The sequence below is a fragment of the Artemia sp. Qi Xiang Cuo genome, chromosome 6 (genome assembly GCF_049724085.1).
Source record: "Artemia sp. Qi Xiang Cuo chromosome 6, ASM4972408v1, whole genome shotgun sequence".
Lineage (NCBI taxonomy): Eukaryota > Metazoa > Arthropoda > Branchiopoda > Anostraca > Artemiidae > Artemia > Artemia sp. Qi Xiang Cuo.
In genome coordinates, this window is record NC_142799.1 from 80,356,727 (window position 1) to 80,376,685 (window position 19,959).

Genomic DNA, 19,959 nt, shown 5'->3' on the forward strand with positions numbered 1-19,959 from the left:
TTGTACTTTCAAACACGTGGCGGTTGATTATTTGGTTAAAGGTTAATTTTATTCTGTAAATTACAGCATGTGTATATTTTTCTTGTTTAGCTTATTTTTTTGTATTCTTAAACAGAAAAACAATTTTCACAAAATAAAAATGCTGCTGTTACGCCGCTGCAGGTATCCTAGCTTAGATAAATAAGGAAAGTGATAAAAAGAGATGGGCAAAATCTTGCATTTTTACTGTTGAAATAAAAATGTTATGGCTTTTTTAACTGGCTTATTTGCTTGAAGTAAAACACAGTTTTCGAATTATGCGTTGCAAAAAGATTAACTAAAATACCCATGAAAATAGGTATAGGCCTACTTAAACAAAACACACACAAAAATATGGTTTACTCACCTTCACAGGAAGTTTTCAAAACCATTTGATGCGCCTGGTTCCATAGATCCAAGGAAGCTTGTAACAATCCAACATTATAATGGTTCTTCATTAAAGTTGAGTGAATTGATACGGGAACCATAACCATTTGGGATGACTAAAAGGAATATTAATTTATTGGCAGACATAATGGATCTTAAATTCAAAAAATGATCATGCAGTTTGTAATCATTTAATGATCAGAATGGTTCATTGGACTGATGTTTTCTCTATCCCTTCCACCTCTGTTCAGGTGAACACGCGAATATAATTTTTACTTCAACATAAAGAAATGTTTTCAATAAGACAGCCCTCATCAATTGTATTGCCTATTTACTCCAAATATTTTTTTCTAGAATAAAGGAAGCTATAGAAGAAGATAACCCCTGCGCATGCATTGAAAGGACAGCTCTTGAGACTTTGTATATTCTCATTGGGTTTTATTCTTATGATTCAATGTTTTTCGGATCTTGGAAATTAAAAAGACAAAACACCATTTAACCGTTTACATATAGTTAACAATAAATAAAGTAGACTGATTTTGTTTGGCGTATCTGATTTAAAACTGTGGAAGCTGCATGCAACCCATTTTGGAAACCCATAGATACATAGATATTCTGCTTTTGAATTTTTAAACCTCGTTCTTTACACGGAAGTTCCAATTTGTCCCAATTCTTTAAAAATGACTCCTGAATCACAAAGGCCATTTAATTAGATTAAAAAGCTCTTTTAAAGGTACTAAGAAAATTTTAACGTAAAGAGCAAGGTATTGACGATGGGGCAACCCGCCTCATATACGTAATAATTTCTGTTCGTTTTAAATTTTAATGTTGCTCCTTCCTTTCGGATAAAAAAAACTTGTTAACAAATAAAAGAATAAAAGCTTAACAAATAAAAGAGTGACCACTTATTTGTTAAGAAATAAAAGCTTAACAAATAAAAGAGTGACCACTGACCTTATACTTACCATTAGCAAAGATGATGATAACGAAAATACAGTTGGTAGCAGGTACCTTGCAGCACCTGCTACAGTCAAGCAGTAACTATCGTGATCTAAAAGTCTACTATAGCTAACCAGGAGTAGCCAACACAACTGCTACAATGGTAAATATTAGGTTTGCAGCGCTAGTAAATAATATAATATTACAGCTGTAATAGTAATGGATTTTGTTACTAAAAAGATGAAAAAAAACCATCAAGAGGCAGCACTAATCAACCCCTTCATGGGGATACCTACCCCTTCGTGGTAGTATGAGGAATAATTAGAAAGAAGAGAAAGAACAGCTTGAAAAACATACTTAATTAGGGTATTGGCTTCACTGTACATATTCTGGCTTCCTTTATTGGGTTGCTTGCCATCTGAATCAATTGAAGCCCCTGCCAGAACAAAGAACATGGCTGCCTTGATATAACTTATAAATTGAAGCATTATGTCATGTTCTATATCAGCTACATCCTTCAGTCGCTTTGCTTCATTTAGGTAGTCATTATGGCTCCTGTAATTGAAAAAAAATAATTAAGAGCAAAAAAGAGATAAAATGTAAACAGAAGGTAACCAATTAAGCGGCCGCGTTTTTAATTTGTAACCACCTAAACGTGTTTAGTTTGCGGCGCTAAATAATATTGAATTGGTTGGGCAGTCTTGCCATAACTTGTATAATTTGGATAAAAGATTAGAATAAACAACAGAAACTAATAGCTGGCAACTACTTTTGTAAGTACCATTAGGCTGAGAAAAACCATTTGGTTTTTCTCGTTTTGCACCGGAGGCAGGTTGGTTTATTCCTCATGAAACTTATATCACTAAAAAATGTGAATTTTGGTTTTTCAATGAAACAGAGAAGAATTTTCTTTTCAAATTTCAGGAAAGGGCAGTACCTAAAAATTTTCTTATTTTTACCCTTTTATATATTTTTTTTAGCATCGCTAGATTTTTACCTTTAAAAAATCTACTTGATCCTGACATGAAATTTGGATTTAGATTTTCCAGAAAATTTTTACCTTTCATCAGGCTTGGCTTCAGCTTCCATTTTCATTCTTTCATAATAGCTTGGAAACAGCTTGGGTGGATGTTGCAAATTCGGATGTTCATCCTGGTCAGAGCCAACAGCACGTAAACTCTCATAGCCACTTTCGACTGCTGCACCTGATCCAGGAAACCCCGGGTCATACCGCCCTGGTGGTTGGTCAGCATCCACGTATAAATAAGGAATGTTGTTTTCCAACCATTCATGTTCTGTCTCATGGCCATATTGAACTGACGACTTTGAGTGAGCGATCGACTAAAAAAATATTAAATTAAAAAACGTTGTTTCCTAAACTTACACTAATTTATCCGTTAAATTTTTTCTCTCTTCTTACATCTTTGAAGTAAAAGATGGTTTTAATCCCTCGTTAATTACTTAAACTAATATGTGTAATTAATTTAAAATTTAACTTATTTAATTTTAATTTCATCTTAAAACGAACTACGTATGGTCCAAGTTGTTGAAACTGAATATTATTAAAGTGTAATCTGATCAAAAATTCCAGTCAAAAGTGCCCAAAAAACACCGTAGTCCCAGCAGTTGACGAAAATAAAATGTACTAAAATAAAGCAACTAAAATAATGTTTTTAATAATAGATTGTAAGTCTCTACATTGTAAATTATACATGATGATATTAAAATATTTCGCAGTTAAGTTACAAAATTTCTAAATGCTTTTGCTGCTCTGTTATTTTTTCAGCTAAACTTCCATCCTAGTGCCCGAACGGGTGCTACCATTTCGACTAACCGTCACAAGCACTAAACGTCATAACATCTGACCGTCAGAACCACTAACCGTCAGAACATCTAAAATTTTTATAAGTTTATATAATAGTAATAAATATATAGTAGTTTCGAAACAAATTTCGGCTATATAATAGCACATCAGGGGGGGGGGGGTACAGCATAGCATATATTAAATACGTAACTTAACCTAACCTAGGTACCTTTTCCCCCCTAAACCCCAAAAAACTAAAGTTTTAAAATTTTAGATGTTATGACGGTTAGTGGTTCTGACGGATTTTTTTGTCGATGTTATGACGGATTTTGTCTATGTCCTGACGCTAGTGCTCCTGACGCTTAGATGTTATGACGCCTTCCCTGCCCGAACAGTAACACAGCTTTGACCATACCTTAAACCAATTGTAGCAGTAGAACTGGGTTATTACATTTACCCATAGTTTAGATAATCCTTCCTGGACTTGGATAAAAAAATTCACCTGGCTCACTAAGACTTTCCACACATTATGTCAGAAAAGATACAGGAAGAAAAAAGGGTTAACGTATTGCAATTAATTGTAAATTTCCAAGTTTGCCTCTTAGAAAATCTTCTGATGTCATCCTAATTTTCCAAAATGTAAACCTATGACTTATTGATTTCAGAGCTTCCCATTTCTAAATATTTTCAATAGGGACCAGGAATATTAAAATAACACGTCAAAATAATTTGTCACGTGAGAATTACTTAGGAAAACACCAGAAACCGTATTCTTTCTATTACGCTCCGCTGAATTTTGTGGAAGTCGCACAAAGGCAAAGCAGCTATCAGAATTTAAAAAAACTTTCAATTCGCCCACCTAGTTGGTGTACTGGAATTTTGTTGGAAATTAAACTAAATCAGCTATAAATTTTTTTTATTAAATATACTTAAAAATATGATTATAAAAACTTATCTTTAATTTTAAATATTATTTTTTTAATGATATAAATAATATTTAAGAATTCAATCCTTAGGAACATCTTAACTTCGAGAAAAAGCCGTGCAAGACGACTTCTAATCCCACCCCCTCCTCAGAAAGACCAAAGAACTCTATCCAAGAAAACACCGGACTAACAAATTAACATGCTTTGTGTTGTCCATCCTCCTCTTCAAATGGCTGACCTGTGTGCACCTACAAAATTTCCACTCAGATCCATTCTAGATGTCCAGCCCTACTAACTAACTACCCCGCCACCCCCTGATAAATCAATTTTCTTTTAAAATAATGCACCATATCATTAAAAAAAAACACTAAAGAAAAATGGTACCTGGCTAGGCAAGTAAAGACGTTTCCTTTAATTTTCCGAATTATTCGAATTTACTCGTTTTCGTTTCCCTTCTTTTCTTTGAATTGAGAATTCGCCATCATTTTCACTCATCACTATATCTGCTTTCAAACCCCTTGCCCTGCTTATGGCACAGTCATCAGAATCATTTGTGTTTTTGTCAATCAAAGCTCCTTCACCATCTCTGACCACTTTATCAACATCTTTAGCAACAGCAGTTTTATGGCTAGTGGGCAGTCTTCGGATTAACAACAAGTTTAAACTACACTTAACGACAGGAACTTGAGAAGGTAATTTCTCTTTACTTTTTGTTGGTACACCTTGTTCGTGGAAATTATCATCAACACACTTTTCTGCAAATTGGTTCTCTTTTTCACTTGTTTGTTCCGGATCTTGTTTAGAAGTTGGTTTATCTTTCTTTCGGAACACTTGACAAATTGATCTTGATGTGTTTCTGTCTATTATCCACTCATTTTTGCTAAGTGGTCGAACCAGTTCCTTTTTTATTGTCTTTACATCATTTTTTAGGATTTGGCTTCTTGATTCTAAATCACTACCTAAGTCAATATTTGATCTTAGGACTGTTTTGCTTTCATTGTCGTTGTTTCTTATAGTTGGCAGTTCATTGGCAATCGACTTTTTTGTTGCACATTCCTCTGGGTCCGAATCCCTACAGAAATAAATTTATTAATTAGTAGTTATAAGTCAAAACAAGATATTTCATGGAAGGGTGGGGTAGTAAAGGTACGAATTAGCACAAAAAAAAGTGTTTTTAATAAAAAGTTAACTGGAATATTTTAATGTACTTGTTGCGTTTTTAAAACGTGTCAAATTTTCAATGTTTACTTCAGATTTTATTAGTTTAAAACATGTTCTTTATCATAACAGGTTTGACAAGCAATCCAGAAGAATCAGTTCTGAAAGGATATTTATAGTTATAAAACGAATTTATGAGAAAACCTCATTGGTTCAAAGATATTTATAGTTATAAAAGATATTTATGAAAAAACCTCATTAGTTCAAAGATATTTATAGTTATTAAACATATTTATGAAAAAACCTCATTAGTTCAAAGATATTTATAGTTATTAAAGATATTTATGGAAAACACTCATTGGTTCAAAGATATTTATAGTTATAAAAGATATTTATGAAAAAACCTCATTGGTTCAAAGATATTTATAGTCTTATGGAATTTGCCAAAGGGATTTTCTCGAACTCTACTTGCAAGTCACTGTAACATTGTCTTTCACCTGGCTATGAGTAATTATTCTCCAGTAGTCTTCAGGTTGGGTGTCGACCAAAAATCTACCCTGTTGCTCTCCTCAACAGTAGAATGGCCTTATTGACTACAGAACGAACTCCTTATATGGGCATAGAATACTGAACGAACTCCTTATATGGGCATAGCCTCCCTAGGGAGAAAGATTGCGTAATCGGTCAATGACCTCTTTTTCCAAGGTCGATTTATTTGTTGTTTCTATGTGTAATAACTCCGGGACGAAGGTTGCACATGCGCATTGAATTCTAACGGGAACAATGTTATTGATCTAGGACTCGAGGGGGAAGTGAATTTCCGAGAACTTGATTGCGTAATCGATCAATGACCTAAATTTCCAAGTCAACAACAACAACAACGACCTTGACATTCGCTGAGAGCGTGCACTTACAACAACAACACCCTCGACCGTGGAACACCTGTGCTGTCGACCTCAATTCACCTATCGTGAATCAATAATTCCCCTTAGAAACAACAAATTAATTCCCCTTTCTTGACAGATCAATCAACCAATGACATCATCTGTCAGACTTTAAAAATTTAGCAAAAAAAATAGCAAACTACACATCCCAAATCATAATTTTCTGACAACACATACCTATGAAAGGCTAAGAAACCTAGCTCAGAAAAGTCGAAAATATCAAACTACACACCCCAAATCATAGGTTTCAGACAACACACACCTATGAAAGACTAAAAAATCCAACTCAGAAAAGCCCGAAATAGTAATTTATATATCCCATATCATAATTTTCAGACAGCATTCACCTACGAAATACTATATCCCAAATCATAAGTTTCAGACAGCATTCACCTACGAAATACTAAGAAACCTTAGCTCAGAAAAGTCTGAAATAGCCAACTACTCATCCCAACCTCGAAGTTTCAGACAACAAACACCTATGAGTGACTAAGAATCCTAGCTCTGAAAAGTCCAAAAAGCAAACTATACCTCCCAAATCATAATTTTCTGAAAGGACACACCTATGAAAGGCTAAGAAATCTAGCTCAGAAAAGTCAAAAATAGCAAATTAACCATCCCAAATTATAGGTTTCAGTCAACACACACCTACGAATGGCTATGAAATCCTGCTCAGAAAAGTCAAAAAATAGCAACCCACACACCCCCAAATCATAGGTTTCAGACATCACACACCTAAGAAAGACTAATAAATCCGGTTATGAAAAGTCAGAAATAGCAAATTAAATATCCCAAATCATAGGTTTCAGACAACACTCACCTATGAACTGCTAAGAAACCTAGCTCAGAAAAGTCAAAAATAGCAAACTAGTCATCCCAAACTATATCTTTCAGACAACAAACACCTATGAAAGTCTGATAAATACAGATAATAAAAGTCAAAAGTAGCAATCCACCCATACAAAATCATATGTTTCAGACAACAAAAACAAATGAAAAGTCTTAGAAAACAAGCTAAGAAAAGACAAAAATATAAAACTACAAATCAAAAATCATCGGTTTCAGTCAACACACACCCACGAAAGACTAAGAAACCTAGCTCAGAAAAAGTCAAAAATAGCAAAGGACACCTCCCAAACTATTGGTTTCAGACAACATTCACCTACGAAATACTAGAAAACCTTAGCTCAGAAAAGCCTGAAATAGCAAACTACACATCCCAAATCATAATGTTCTGAAAACACATACCTATGAAAGTCTAAGAAAACTATCTCAGAAAAGTCGAAAATAGCAAACTACACATCCCAAATCATAGGTTTCAGACACTACACACCTATGAAAGACTAAGAAATCCAACTCAGAAAAGCCCGAAATAGTAATTTACATATCCCAAATCATAAGTTTCAGACAGCATTCACCTACGAAATACTAAGAAACCTTAGCTCAGAAAAGTCTGAAATAGCCAACTACTCATCCCAAACTCGAAGTTTCAGACAACAAACACCTATGAGTGACTAAGAATCCTAGCTCTGAAAAGTCCAAAAAGCAAACTATACCTCCCAAATCATAATTTTCTGAAAGGACACACCTATGAAAGGCTAAGAAATCTAGCTCAGAAAAGTCAAAAATAGCAAATTAACCATCCCAAATCATAGGTTTCAGTCAACACACACCTACGAATGACTATGAAATCCTGCTCAGAAAGGTCAAAAAATAGCAACCCACACACCCCCAAATCATAGGTTTCAGACATCACACACCTACGAAAGACTAAGAAATCCGGTTATGAAAAGTCAGAAATAGCAAATTAAATATCCCAAATCATAGGTTTCAGACAACACTCACCTATGAACGGCTAAGAAACCTAGCTCAGAAAAGTCAAAATTAGCAAACTAGTCATCCCAAGCTATAGGTTTCAGACAACACTCACCTATGAAAGGCTAAGAAACCTAGCTCAGAAAAGTCAAAAGTAGCAATCCACCCATCCCAAATCATAGGTTTCAGACAACACACACCTATGAAAGACTAAGAAATCCAGCTCAAAAAAGTCAAAAATAGCAAACTACATATCCCAAATCATCGGTTTCAATCAACACACACCAACGAAAGACTAAGAAACCTAGCTCAGAAAAGTCAAAAATAGCAAACTACTCATCCCAAACTATTGGTTTCAGAAAACATTTACCTACGAAATACTAGAAAACCTTAGCTCAGAAAAGCCTGAAATAGCAAACTACACCTCCCAAATCATAATGTTTTGACAACACATACCTATGAAAGGCTAAGAAACCTAGCTCAGAAAAGTCTAAAATATCAAACCACACATCCCAAATCATAGGTTTCAGACACTACACACATAAGAAAGACTAAGAAATAAAAATCAGAAAAATCCGAAATAGTAATAAACATATCACAAATCATAAGTTTAAGACATCAGTCACCAACGAAATACTAAAAAAACTTTAGCTCAGAAAAGTCTGAAATAGCCAACTACTCATCCCAAACTCGAAGTTGCAGACAACAAACACCTATGAGTGACTAAGAATCCTATCTCTGAAAAGTCCAAAAATCAAACTACACCACCCAAATCATAATTTTCTGAAAGGACACACATATGATAGGCTAAGAAATCTAGCTCAGAAAAGTCAAAAATAGCAAATTAACCATCCCAGATCATAGGTTTCAGTCAACACACACCTACGAATGGCTAAGAAATCCAGCTCAGAAAAGTCAAAAAAATAGCAACCCACACATCCCAAATCATAGGTTTCAGACAACACACACCTACGAAAGACTAAGAAATCACGTTCTGAAAAGTCGGAAATATCAAAATAAAAATCCCAAATAATATGTTTCTGTAAACACACACCAATGAAAGACTAAGAAAACTAGATCTGAAAAGTCAAAAATAGCAAACTAGTCATCCCAAACTATAGGTTTCAGACAACAAACACCTATGAAAGGCTAAGAAATCCAGCTCAGAAAAGTCAAAAGTAGCAATCCACCCATCCCAAATCATAGGTTTCAGACAACACACACCTAAAAAAGACTAAGAAATCCAGCTCAGAAAAGTCAAAAATAGCAAACTACATATCCCAAATCATAGGTTTCAATCAACACACACCAACGAAAGGCTAAGAAACATAGCTCAGAAAAGTCAAAAATAGCAAACTACTCGTCCCAAAATATTGGTTTCAGAAAACATTCACCTACGAAATACTAGAAAACCTTAGCTCAGAAAAGCCTGAAATAGCAAACTATACATCCCAAATCATAATTTTCTGACAACGCATACCTATGAAAGGCTAAGAAATCCAGCTCAGAAAAGTCAAAAATAGCAAACTATACATCCCAAATCATAGGTTTCAGACACCACACACCTATGAAAGACTAAGAAATCCAACTCAGAAAAGTCAAAAATAGCAAACTACATATCCCAAATCATAAGTTTCAGTCAACACACACCAACGAAAGGCTAAGAAACCTAGCTCATAAAAGCCTGAAATAGCAAACGACTCATCCCAAACTATTGGTTTCAGACAACATTCACCTAGGAAATACTAGGAAACCTTAGCTCAGAAAAGCCTGAAGTAGCAAACTACACATCCCAAATCATAGGTTTCAGACAACACACATCAACGAAAGACGGGTGCTCGGGGAGAGCCTTTGAGGGTCTCTTGGTCCCTTGAGGGCCGGTGGTCCTTTGGGAGCTTGGGGGGACCTTTGGGGACCGGGGGCAGACCTTTGGGGGTCTGAGGTGGGCGTTTGGGGGATAACATTTCGAAATTTTTACTTTTTAGTTTACTTTTTTTTTTTCGGCGCATCCCTGCGGCGCATCTTGTAGCGCTTTCCTGTGGTGCGTCTCTGCGGCACATCCCCTGTGGTCCTTTCCTGACCCGCGGCGCATCCCTGCGGCGCATCCTGCGGCGCTTTCCTGGCCCACGGCGCATCCCGGCGGCGCTTCTCTGGTCCGGGGGACCTTTGGGGACGGGGGGTGGGCCTTTGGGGCACAGGGAGGGCCTTTGGGGCACAGGGAGGGCCTTTGGGGGCCTGGGGGACATTTGGGGACCTGTGGAGGGCCTTTGGGACCCCGTTGGTCCTTTAGGAGCTCGATGGGCCGTGGGGGGGCCCGGGGGGGGCCTTGGGGGGTCGGGGTGGGCCTTTGGGGGCGCCGGGGGCCCTTGGGGAGCTGGGGGGACCTTTGAGGACCGGGGGCTTCCTTCGGGGTTGGGGTAGGAGGATTGGAACCCTTTGGGGTTGGGTTAGAGGACCTCACAACATTGTTCAAATGAAACTTGTGTATTATAACGACCACAGACTTTCACCATTAATTTCTCTTCTAAAATCTCTTCAAAAATCATCTTTTAAAATGTCTCTAACTGTTTCGCCGAAATAGTTCCATAACCTGTCTAAAACAGTTTCGCCCAAATAATCCCTAAACGTAATTCAGCGTGTTCCTTTTGTTTTTGGCATCTCTGCGCTAATGCATTTCAAATTAATAAGAAACCTGATTCCCGCGCTAAAATAATTCATCGCTAAGATGTTTCTTGGAGAATTGTTTCCATGGCCTTTGGCTATTAATATCCTTTGGAGTTCGTCCAAAAGAGTTGTTTCCGAGGCAATGACATTAATGACTTGGATCTATTCCTGGAGAATCGTTTCTAGGCGAAAATTTTTAAAGTCTGACAGATGATGTCATTGGTTGATTGATCTGTCAAGAAAGGGGAATTAATTTGTTGTTTCTAAGGGGAATTATTGATTCACGATAGGTGAATTGAGGTCGACAGCCCAGGTGTTCCACGGTCGATGTTGTTGTTGTTGTAAGTGCACGCTCTCAGCGAATGTCAAGGTCGTTGTCGTTGTTGTTGACTTGGAAATTTAGGTCATTGACCGATTACGCAATCAAGTTCTCGGAAATTCACTTCCCCCTCGAGTCCTAGATCAATAACATTGCTCCCGTTAGAATTCAATGCGCATGTGCAACCTTCGTTCCGGAGTTATTACACATAGAAACACCAAATAAATCGACCTTGGAAAAAGAGGTCATTGACCGATTACGCAATCATTCTCCCTATGGAGGCTATGCCCATATAAGGAGTTCATTCAGTATTCTATGCCCATATAAGGAGTTCGTTCTGTAGTCAATAAGGCCATTCTACTCTCAACCTCTCAACTCCTTTCGTTAGCGCAACCCTCTAATAATTCCTAAGGAAATTCTGCGTTTTTCCGCAAATTGCTGGATTTCTTTCCAAATCTTTCACTCATTTCTGTTCCTTTCAAATGTTTGAATGCCAAATGTTTCAAATTTCAAATGTTTCAAATGTTAATAAATCACTGGCCTGAGACACAATTGAATCCTTTATATACTTGTATTTACTAAAATTATTTAGTAATAAATGAATTAAGCTTACCCAAGCGGAGAAACAGGTCTGTGTGTCTTGAATTGATTGACAATGTGAAAAATTTCATTCGATGAAAGAGGTCGAGACGGTAGCACATCTAGCCCTAAAGATCTCCTTTGGTAAGGCGGTCCAGGTTTGGATGTATGAAGGCTAGGTCTATCTATACTAACTGGGGGACGAATTGGTAGACGAGGTCCCCTTGCGCGATTAAGGTCAATCTCTACGTTCATTTTTGTTACGGTGGTTTTATCTTCGATTAGGTACCTAAAATATAAACTTTGATAACATATTACTAGTATAATTAGGTGTATACTACTCGAAGAAGGAAATAATATATCTGTCTTAATACAAAGTTGTTATTCTTAAGCCAGAGAGAAACAAAACTTTAATTATAATTTATTGTGGCTCAAAAGTGTCAGTATTACATTGGCTTAACATGTTGTACAGAACCTCTAATCAGGCTTTGATTGATATTAATTATAAAACTTATAAAAACAGTTCCAATTTCCAATCGAATGAGCCCTTTTCGAAGTTTCTACGACAACTCCTTCGATACGAAGTGCCCTGGTATGGAAATAAAAAAAGTCAATAATACATTGTGCAAACATCATTCTTTATTTAGGCAGCGCTATTGTGCTACCTATGATTGGTTCTTCTTGGGGCACAAGTTTGTTTGATGTTTTATCACAGCTTAATTTGGTTTTAAAATTAAGTTTTTTTTAAGAGTCAAGGCTTAAAGCTTGAGTAATCTTTTCCCTGCCTCTTTTTTGGCTCAAAAAATTTTTAAGTTTACAAAAATACAATATATACCACATTTTTAACTCATAGAAATGGTTTTAAATGAGAATATGGATATTAATATTATTTTTTCGGACAAAACATAAAATAGAGGTCCGAAAAATGGGTCCTAGAAACAATGTTGGGGACATAAAGCTTCTAGGTCCCTGTCCTATTTTAGTTAAATCATCCAAAATGGCCGAATTAGATTTATAACCCACATTAACAAACAATTGTTTTGCCTTCCTCTAAAATCAATGTCTTAAAACATAACGCATGTTTAAGTACCCCAGCCAAATATATTAAAGCTTATCATACATGTCATGGTAGCCCGCTATAAGTAAAGAGGGACGCGGCTCAATAGTAACAGAAACTTTAAACAGGCAGAATTTTGATATCAATACGTTACCACGTATCAAAACAAATGGGTTATTATGCTTATTCCAAATACATCAAATTTATTAAGATTATTGCCACACGTCAACATCTACAAACCTGAAAAAATCTGCCTGATTTTCGAAAAAAAAGTCTAAAAATGTTAACGAAAATCACACCATCAGATTCAGCTTATTTGACAACCTTACTGTATAAGTTTCAAGTGTCTATGTGGAATTTTGTATTTTTTGCCAGAAGAAAGATCACGGATGCGTGTTTTTTTGTTTTTCCCAGCGGATATATCGTCGAATCAATATTCCTAAAATATCGAACCGAAAGGGCTCATTCGAAGGGAAATTAAAAGTTCTAGTACCCTCTCTAAGTGGCCAAAAGTATTTAAGAGCAACTAGCCATCCCTTTTCCTCAAAATAATCCCCTCCTCAACAGTCGCTCTTTATTCTAACTAAATGAAAAAAAAGTTTCTTTTAACTGAAAGTAAAGAGTGACATCCTCAACGCCTCACTCTTTTCACTAAAGTTTGACTCTTTGCCACAATTCTACTTTTTAAAACAATAAAAGCTTCAGCGTAAAGAACGAGGCGTTGACTTTGGTGTATGTAAACATTGGGCAAAGTTCATAGGTTGCAGACCCTCCCCCGGGACTTTGGGGGATTAAGTCATCCTCAAAGACATAGCTAGTGTATTTTTCGACCATGCTGAAATAAATGGCTATCTCAAAATTTTGATCGGGTGACTTTGGGTAAAAAATTAGCGTGGGAAGGGACCTAGTTGCCCTCCATTTTTTCGGTCACTTAAAAAGGGCACTAAAATTTTTAATTTCCGTTCAAATGAGGCCTTCCGCGATAGTCTAGGACCACTGGGTCCATACGATCACCCCTGAGGGAAAAAAAACACGCATCCGTGATATTTCTTCTGGCAAAAATACAAAATTCCCCATTTTTGCAGATAGGAGCTTGAAACTTCTATAGCAGGGTCCTCTGATTCGCTGAATCTGATTGTGTAATTTTTATCACACTTCTATGACTTTTAGGGGGTCTTTATCTCTTCTTACAAAAATAAGGCAAATTTTCTCATGCACTTAACTTTTGATGGGTAAGATTAAACTTTATGAATTTTATATATTAAAAATTAGCATGGAAATCTGATTCTTTTGATGTATCTATTGGTATCAAAATTCCTTTTTTTTAGAGTTTTGGTTACTTTTGAGCCGGGTCGCTCCTTACTTACAGTTCGTTACCACGAACTGTTTGAAAATTTCAATCCTTCCAATCACTTTCGACTATTAAAAAGGGCACTAACCCTTTCAATTTCCAATCGAATGAGCCTTTTTTGAGTTTCTACGTCAACGTTGTTCAATAGTAAATCTTGCTCTCTCTTCCTTATATTTTAGTTAAGTAGCTCCCCTGGCCTATCCGTCTGGTACCAGTGCAGTAGTACTTTCAAACAGTCCGTGGTAGTGACCTGTAATTAAGCATTAACACGGCTCAGTAGTAACCGAAACTCTAAAACACGGAATTTGGATGTTAACAGATATACCAAAATATTTTTCTTATTTTGCTGATTCCAAATATATAATATTAACTAAGTTCAGTATAACCCATCAAAAGCTAAGAGCCTGAGAAAATCTGCTTGATTTTCGAATAAGGGGGGAAACACCCTTAAAAGTCAATGAATCTTAATGCATCAAATTCAACATGTCCGAGAACCCTATTGTAAAAGTTTCAAGCTCTCATCTGCAAAATTGTGAAATCTTGTGTTTTTTGCCAGGAGAAAGACCACGGATGCGTGTTATTTTCTTGTTTCCCCAGGGGTGTTCGCATCGAACCAACAGTCCTCGAATATTGAGAAATATCTGGTGCTCTTTTTAAGCCACCAAAGAGATTGGAGGGCAGCTGTCTACAATCCCACCCCCCTTTGACCCTCAAAGTCAACCGGTCAATGCCCATTTTATTCAGCATAGTTGAAAAACCCAGTAGCAATGCCTCTGGGGATAGCAAGACCCCAACATCTCCTGGGGAAAGGTATGTAAGTCTTTAAGTTTACCCATTGTTAAAGTATGGCATTTGTTATTGGGAAGTACACCGAAACTTTTTTGGGGGGAGAGGAATTCCCACAGTAGACATTGTCCGTGGGGAGGCAATTTTCCACAGGTTGAACTCTCCTGGGGGGAATTTTACACTCATGAAATTTGCCAGAAGTCCTATACAAAATTGTTTTTATTTGATTTACTTTCTCTTTGTTTTACTTACTTTCATGTTACAGGGAATCGTCCGCGGGAAATTTTCACCGGGTTGGAATTGTTTAGAGTTTCTTTCAATAGAGGGGGGGGGGGGGTCAAGAGAGAAATTATCCATAGGGGAGTTTTCCATGAGATAAATTTTCCAGAGGGAACTTTCTGTGGGAGCACCTTTCTACTAGGAGGTGGCGGATGGGCTATTTACGGGAAAACTTTTCCCGGGGATTTCCCGCAAGATTTTAAAAACAATGAGAAATTAAAGTATTTTTCAAATGAATCTGAGCTAAGATAAAGTTTTCACCTGGAATCCTCTACAAAAACTTTCCGGGTCGAATTTTTAGCTAGAATGAAATTGTCCGGGGAATTTCCCTGGCGAGGGGGGGGGGTTGTCTTATGGGGAAAGAAGCTTCCATATAGGAATATTCTGTGGGGGAAGGAATCTTCAATGGAAGAGAGCCAGATTTCCGGTATTATTTAAAACGATCCGAAATTAAGTAAAAAAATAAGTTTTTTACAACCGAAAGTAAGAAGCAATATCAAATCTTAAAACCAACAGAAATTATCACGTATATGAAAAAGAATCCCCCTCCTCAAGACTTTACTCTTTACGCTAAAGTTTGACTATTTGTCCTATTTTTTAATAAACTACTCCTGAAACACAAGGGCCGTTTAATTAGAATAATAAAGCTTTTTTTAAAATTCTACAAAAAACTTAGCGTAAAGAGCATGGTCCTGAGGAGGGATAATCTTTTGCTGGCACTGCAGTATATTTTACAGTAGGAAAAAATTGTTAAGCCTGGGCAGGGGAGTCGTTTGGGTCAGAAAAGGGGGGGGGCTATTGCCCCCCCCCCAGTAATGTGGAGAAAACCATATTATACATCTCATGCCATTTGACTATCCAGATATGGACCCCTCTTGCCCCCCAATAAAAATACTGGAGATTCGCCCTTGAGCCAGGGGGTAGGTTGATAGGCCAGGCCCCCTTTCAGGCATACGCATACTTTTAACATGCTCTCCAACTGCAAGATATAATAATAATAATAATAATGTATTATTAAAGCTTTTTTACAGCCATATACAAAACAAAAAAGAATAAATAAAATGAAGACATACTAAAATCACTATCCTCTTAATCAACATTTATACCTTTATATGATATATAACCTAAACCAGAAGTCTTTATGTGAAATTTGGTTTTCTCATTGAGAAAAATTAATAATAACAGTAGTTTTTCAATAGTTAAAAGCATAATCAACCTAAAAATAATAAGAAACTAAAAAAACATACCACATATAAAACCAACTAATGATATATGGCTGAACTGTTACAATCCAAAATTATTTTGAGATTAATCAGTTATTTATAACTGGCGTAGAATCTTTGGTTATCAACTGCTGAAAAACAACTGAATTAGTTTAAGCCCGAGATAGTTTGAGGTCAAACGAATTAATCAGTGATAATCATTAATCATTAATCGAATTAATCGATTAATCATTAATTAATCAGTGATATCTCATATTAAAATAACAAATGAAGCACAGTGGACTAAACATAGAGAGATTCGTTGAATATTAAACGTGTCAATTCATGAGATTTTCTTATTTTAGAAAATCTCTTCTAAAAGATAATAGCTTTAATTCTTTTTAACAATAATAGAAAAAACTTTGAAATATAGGATATATATTGCCCAGACTTTGTTTAGTATATAAATATAAAGTAGGCTATAGATTATTACAGATTTACACCGTACAACATTTTTGTTACTAGATAGCTAATACGAATTGAATTACTTATGCAAGAGCAAGCTTTTTTTTTAAAAGATTGCTTTTCAACCAATAAAAAAAGTATTATTTGATAATTTGAATAAAATTTGCCCAAGAATCGGCAAATTTTGGGATTTATGGGAGAGCAAGATACCCCCTAGCGTACGCCCCTGACTATTTTACATCTAATTTTACAAAACATAAGTCGATAATGAAGAATTTTCCCAAGGTAGCAAAAAAAATGTAATATGTAGACTAAGAGGATTGTTCGACTGTAAATATTATAATTGTAAAAAAGGCTGTTTTAGATACATTTGGTTTTATTAAAGCGCAAATGACGCAATATCCTTTGAAGCTACAAGGGTGTTTTAGTTTTTCATGTCATTTGCTTAAGAATTAATTTTTTGGGTTCTATTTTTAATCCTTAGGTTGCAAAAGGTATTTGAGCGTCGATTGTATAAAATGGTGGCCGGCGTTTACCCCTGGAAATTAACCCCTCGGAAAACACTCCCTGCGGAGCCCCCCACCCCCCGAGAAAATATCTCCCCGGAAAATACCCCCCCTCCCGTGGAAAATAAGGTTTTCCAAATTTGAGAATGTAATTTGAGTTTTGTTTTCTTATTTTCCGTAGGGAGAAGGAATTTTGGTACTTGTGTATTATACCCCATTCACTCAGGTTTACCCTGTGTAAAACTCAAGAACAAACCGGTTTCTTCATTAGTGTATTTCAGCTTAGCGTGAGACAAGACAAAGGCAAGTGACAGAATAGGTGGGAGTATATAATTTGGGACATATATTCGCACATAAGGGGGGGGGTAAAGCATTTGCACAGTTTTAAGTCAGAAAACAATTCTTACTTCATAATATGCAAAATAATTGTACCTAGCACATTTTGCAAGCAGGCCCGCTATACATACCCCCCCCCCCTATTTTGCAAATATATAGCCCAAATTTGTTTCTAACGTAAGAAGAAATCGGTTTGTTCTCGAGTTTTAGACATCGTAAACTTGAGTGAGTGGTGTATAATACACAAGGACCGGAATTTTTCATGGAGAGAGAGACGGATTTCCCGGTTTTATTTAAAAACAATTTAAATTTTTGAAAAAAAAAGTTTTTTTAACTGAAAGTAAGGTGCAAAATCAAAACTTGAAACGAACAGGAATTATTATGTATATAAAAGGAGTCTTCCCTTCAACAAGACTTTGCTATTTACGCTAAAGTTATGACTTTTTGTTTTAGTTCCTTAAGAACGATTCCTGAAACACAATGGCCATTTAATTAGAATAATAAGCTTTGTTTTAAAATAATATAAGAAAAACTTTAATGTAAAGAGCAAGGTCTTGAGGAGGAGGCAACCCCTTTCACATACGTCTTAATTTCTGTTCATTTTCAGGTTTGATGTTGCTCCTTACTTTCAGTTGAAAAACTTGTTTTTTTCTTATTTAACTCCTTTTAATTTTTGCTTGTTTTGAATTTGACTAGGTTATCTATTGTAATTTCTGTTAGTTTTGGGTTTCATTTATTTATTTAAGGTGATTTGTGATAGTTTTACGCTTTCATCCGTAAAAACTTCTGTAACAATAAGCATTGGTTGGTTCCTAAGCCAGATACCCTTTCAAACGAAAGCTTAACTTTCTCAAACTTTTGGGTGCCATATGTTTTTAGCTTAATTTTGATGATTGTTCGCCTAAATTTTTTTCTTCTTCAGTTTTTAATTTCGCGTCCGCCAGTTCCAAAAATTGTAGAAGTTCATATGGAAGTCCTTTCAATAAAAATAGATTTGCGTTTTTATCTTCTAAGTTTTTAATATACTTTTAATGTGTAAATTCCTCTTTTCCCTTAGCACTTTTCAACGAAACTAAAAAAAAAAAAATCAAATAAAATTCTAAAATATGAAAACCTGTTTTTCCAATGGTGGAGGGGTGGGGGGTATTTTCTGTGTGGTAACCCTAGAACCGTATAAGATATGCATTTTGCTAAAAATTTTGCTCAATTTGAAATCGACGCTTATGATGGTTTTTTACGGAATAATTTCTGTTTGTTTTCAGATTTAACGTCGCTCTTTACTTTCAGTTAAAAAGAAAATTGTTATTTTATTTCATTTCTGAACGTTTTTCAACTAATGCAGGATCAAACTTGGCTCACCGTAAATTAGAAATTGAAATAAAATTTGCATATTAATTTTGGCAGAATTTTTTCCATCAATGAACGGCTGCCCCCTCCTCATTATCTTGCTCTTTACGTTAAAGTTGTTACCACTTCTAAAAAAGATTCCTATTCTAATTAAACGGCCCCCCGTGTTTCAGTAGACGCTCTTAAAAATTTGGAACAAACAGTCAAACTTTAGCGTAAAGATATTCCCTTTATACAGGGAATAATTTCTGCTCTTTTTCAAATGATGCCGGTAAATGTGGCTCACACTTTATTAAATATACCCCTCCCCCTCACGGAATACTTCTCTGTGGAAATTTTATCCAACGTAAAGTACACCATGTCCCCGTCAAATTTGCTCCAGACAGTTCAATCCTCACTGAGAACCCACCTTCCCCTAAAATTGACTGCGGTCAATTCAGCCTGAAGTTTTTTCCTAGCATTCTTTTGAATATGATTTTTCTGAATATGTATTTATGTGATGGCTAAATGAGAGCTGGAATATTTTGTCATTAAAATGTATCTTTTGAGGTATCTCTCTCCCTCCCTCCCTGACTACAAAACAATCAGAGAACCCCTTGTAGAAATTTAAGTGCCTTTTTAAGTTTTGTAATTTGCTCACTAAATTTTTCGTGCTAGCGAACTGTATGTAAGGAGCCAAATGGCTCAAGAGTAACCTAAACTCTAAAAAATATAATTTTTATATTAACATATGTACCAGAAGATTTGGCTTATTATGCTGATTCATAATATATATGAATCAATAATTTTAGGATTACCCATCTGGAGCTATAAGCCTGGGAAAAATTTGCCTGATTTTCAACAAAAGGGGAAAATAAACTTAACCCCCCCCCCCTAATGTGCAAATATATAGCCCAAATTTGCTTCCAACGTAAGAAGAAATTATTATGTATATAAAAGGAGTCTTCCCTTCAACAAGACTTTGCTGTTTACGCTAAAGTTATGACTTTTTGTTTTAGTTCCTTAAGAACGATTCCTGAAACACAATGGCCATTTAATTAGAATAATAAGCTTTGTTTTAAAATAATATAAGAAAAA

General features: G+C 35.8%; 2 protein-coding genes across 3 annotated transcripts; both read right to left on the reverse strand.

Moving 5' to 3' along the window:
• Positions 1 to 391: 391 nt before the first annotated feature.
• LOC148951644 (uncharacterized) lies at positions 392 to 4,347 on the reverse strand. The gene is made up of 4 exons (XM_089091173.1): positions 4,327 to 4,347; positions 2,405 to 2,685; positions 1,702 to 1,899; positions 392 to 521 (listed from the first exon to the last, which is right to left on the reverse strand). Exons 1-4 carry the CDS (start codon positions 4,345 to 4,347, stop codon positions 476 to 478), a joined length of 546 nt encoding a protein of 181 aa, XP_088947299.1. The 3' UTR covers positions 392 to 475.
• Positions 2,549 to 16,388, reverse strand: LOC148951645 (uncharacterized). 2 transcript variants are annotated; one of them, XM_089090404.1, is made up of 5 exons: positions 16,274 to 16,358; positions 14,050 to 14,211; positions 11,588 to 11,842; positions 4,459 to 5,146; positions 2,549 to 2,685 (listed from the first exon to the last, which is right to left on the reverse strand). In XM_089090404.1, exons 3-4 carry the CDS (start codon positions 11,806 to 11,808, stop codon positions 4,486 to 4,488), a joined length of 882 nt encoding a protein of 293 aa, XP_088946530.1. In that variant the 5' UTR covers positions 11,809 to 11,842; positions 14,050 to 14,211; positions 16,274 to 16,358; the 3' UTR covers positions 2,549 to 2,685; positions 4,459 to 4,485. The 2 variants fall into 2 exon arrangements, with proteins under 2 accessions (XP_088946530.1, XP_088946529.1); XM_089090403.1 differs by lacking the exon at positions 14,050 to 14,211 and having other exon boundaries at positions 16,274 to 16,388.
• Positions 16,389 to 19,959: the final 3,571 nt, after the last annotated feature.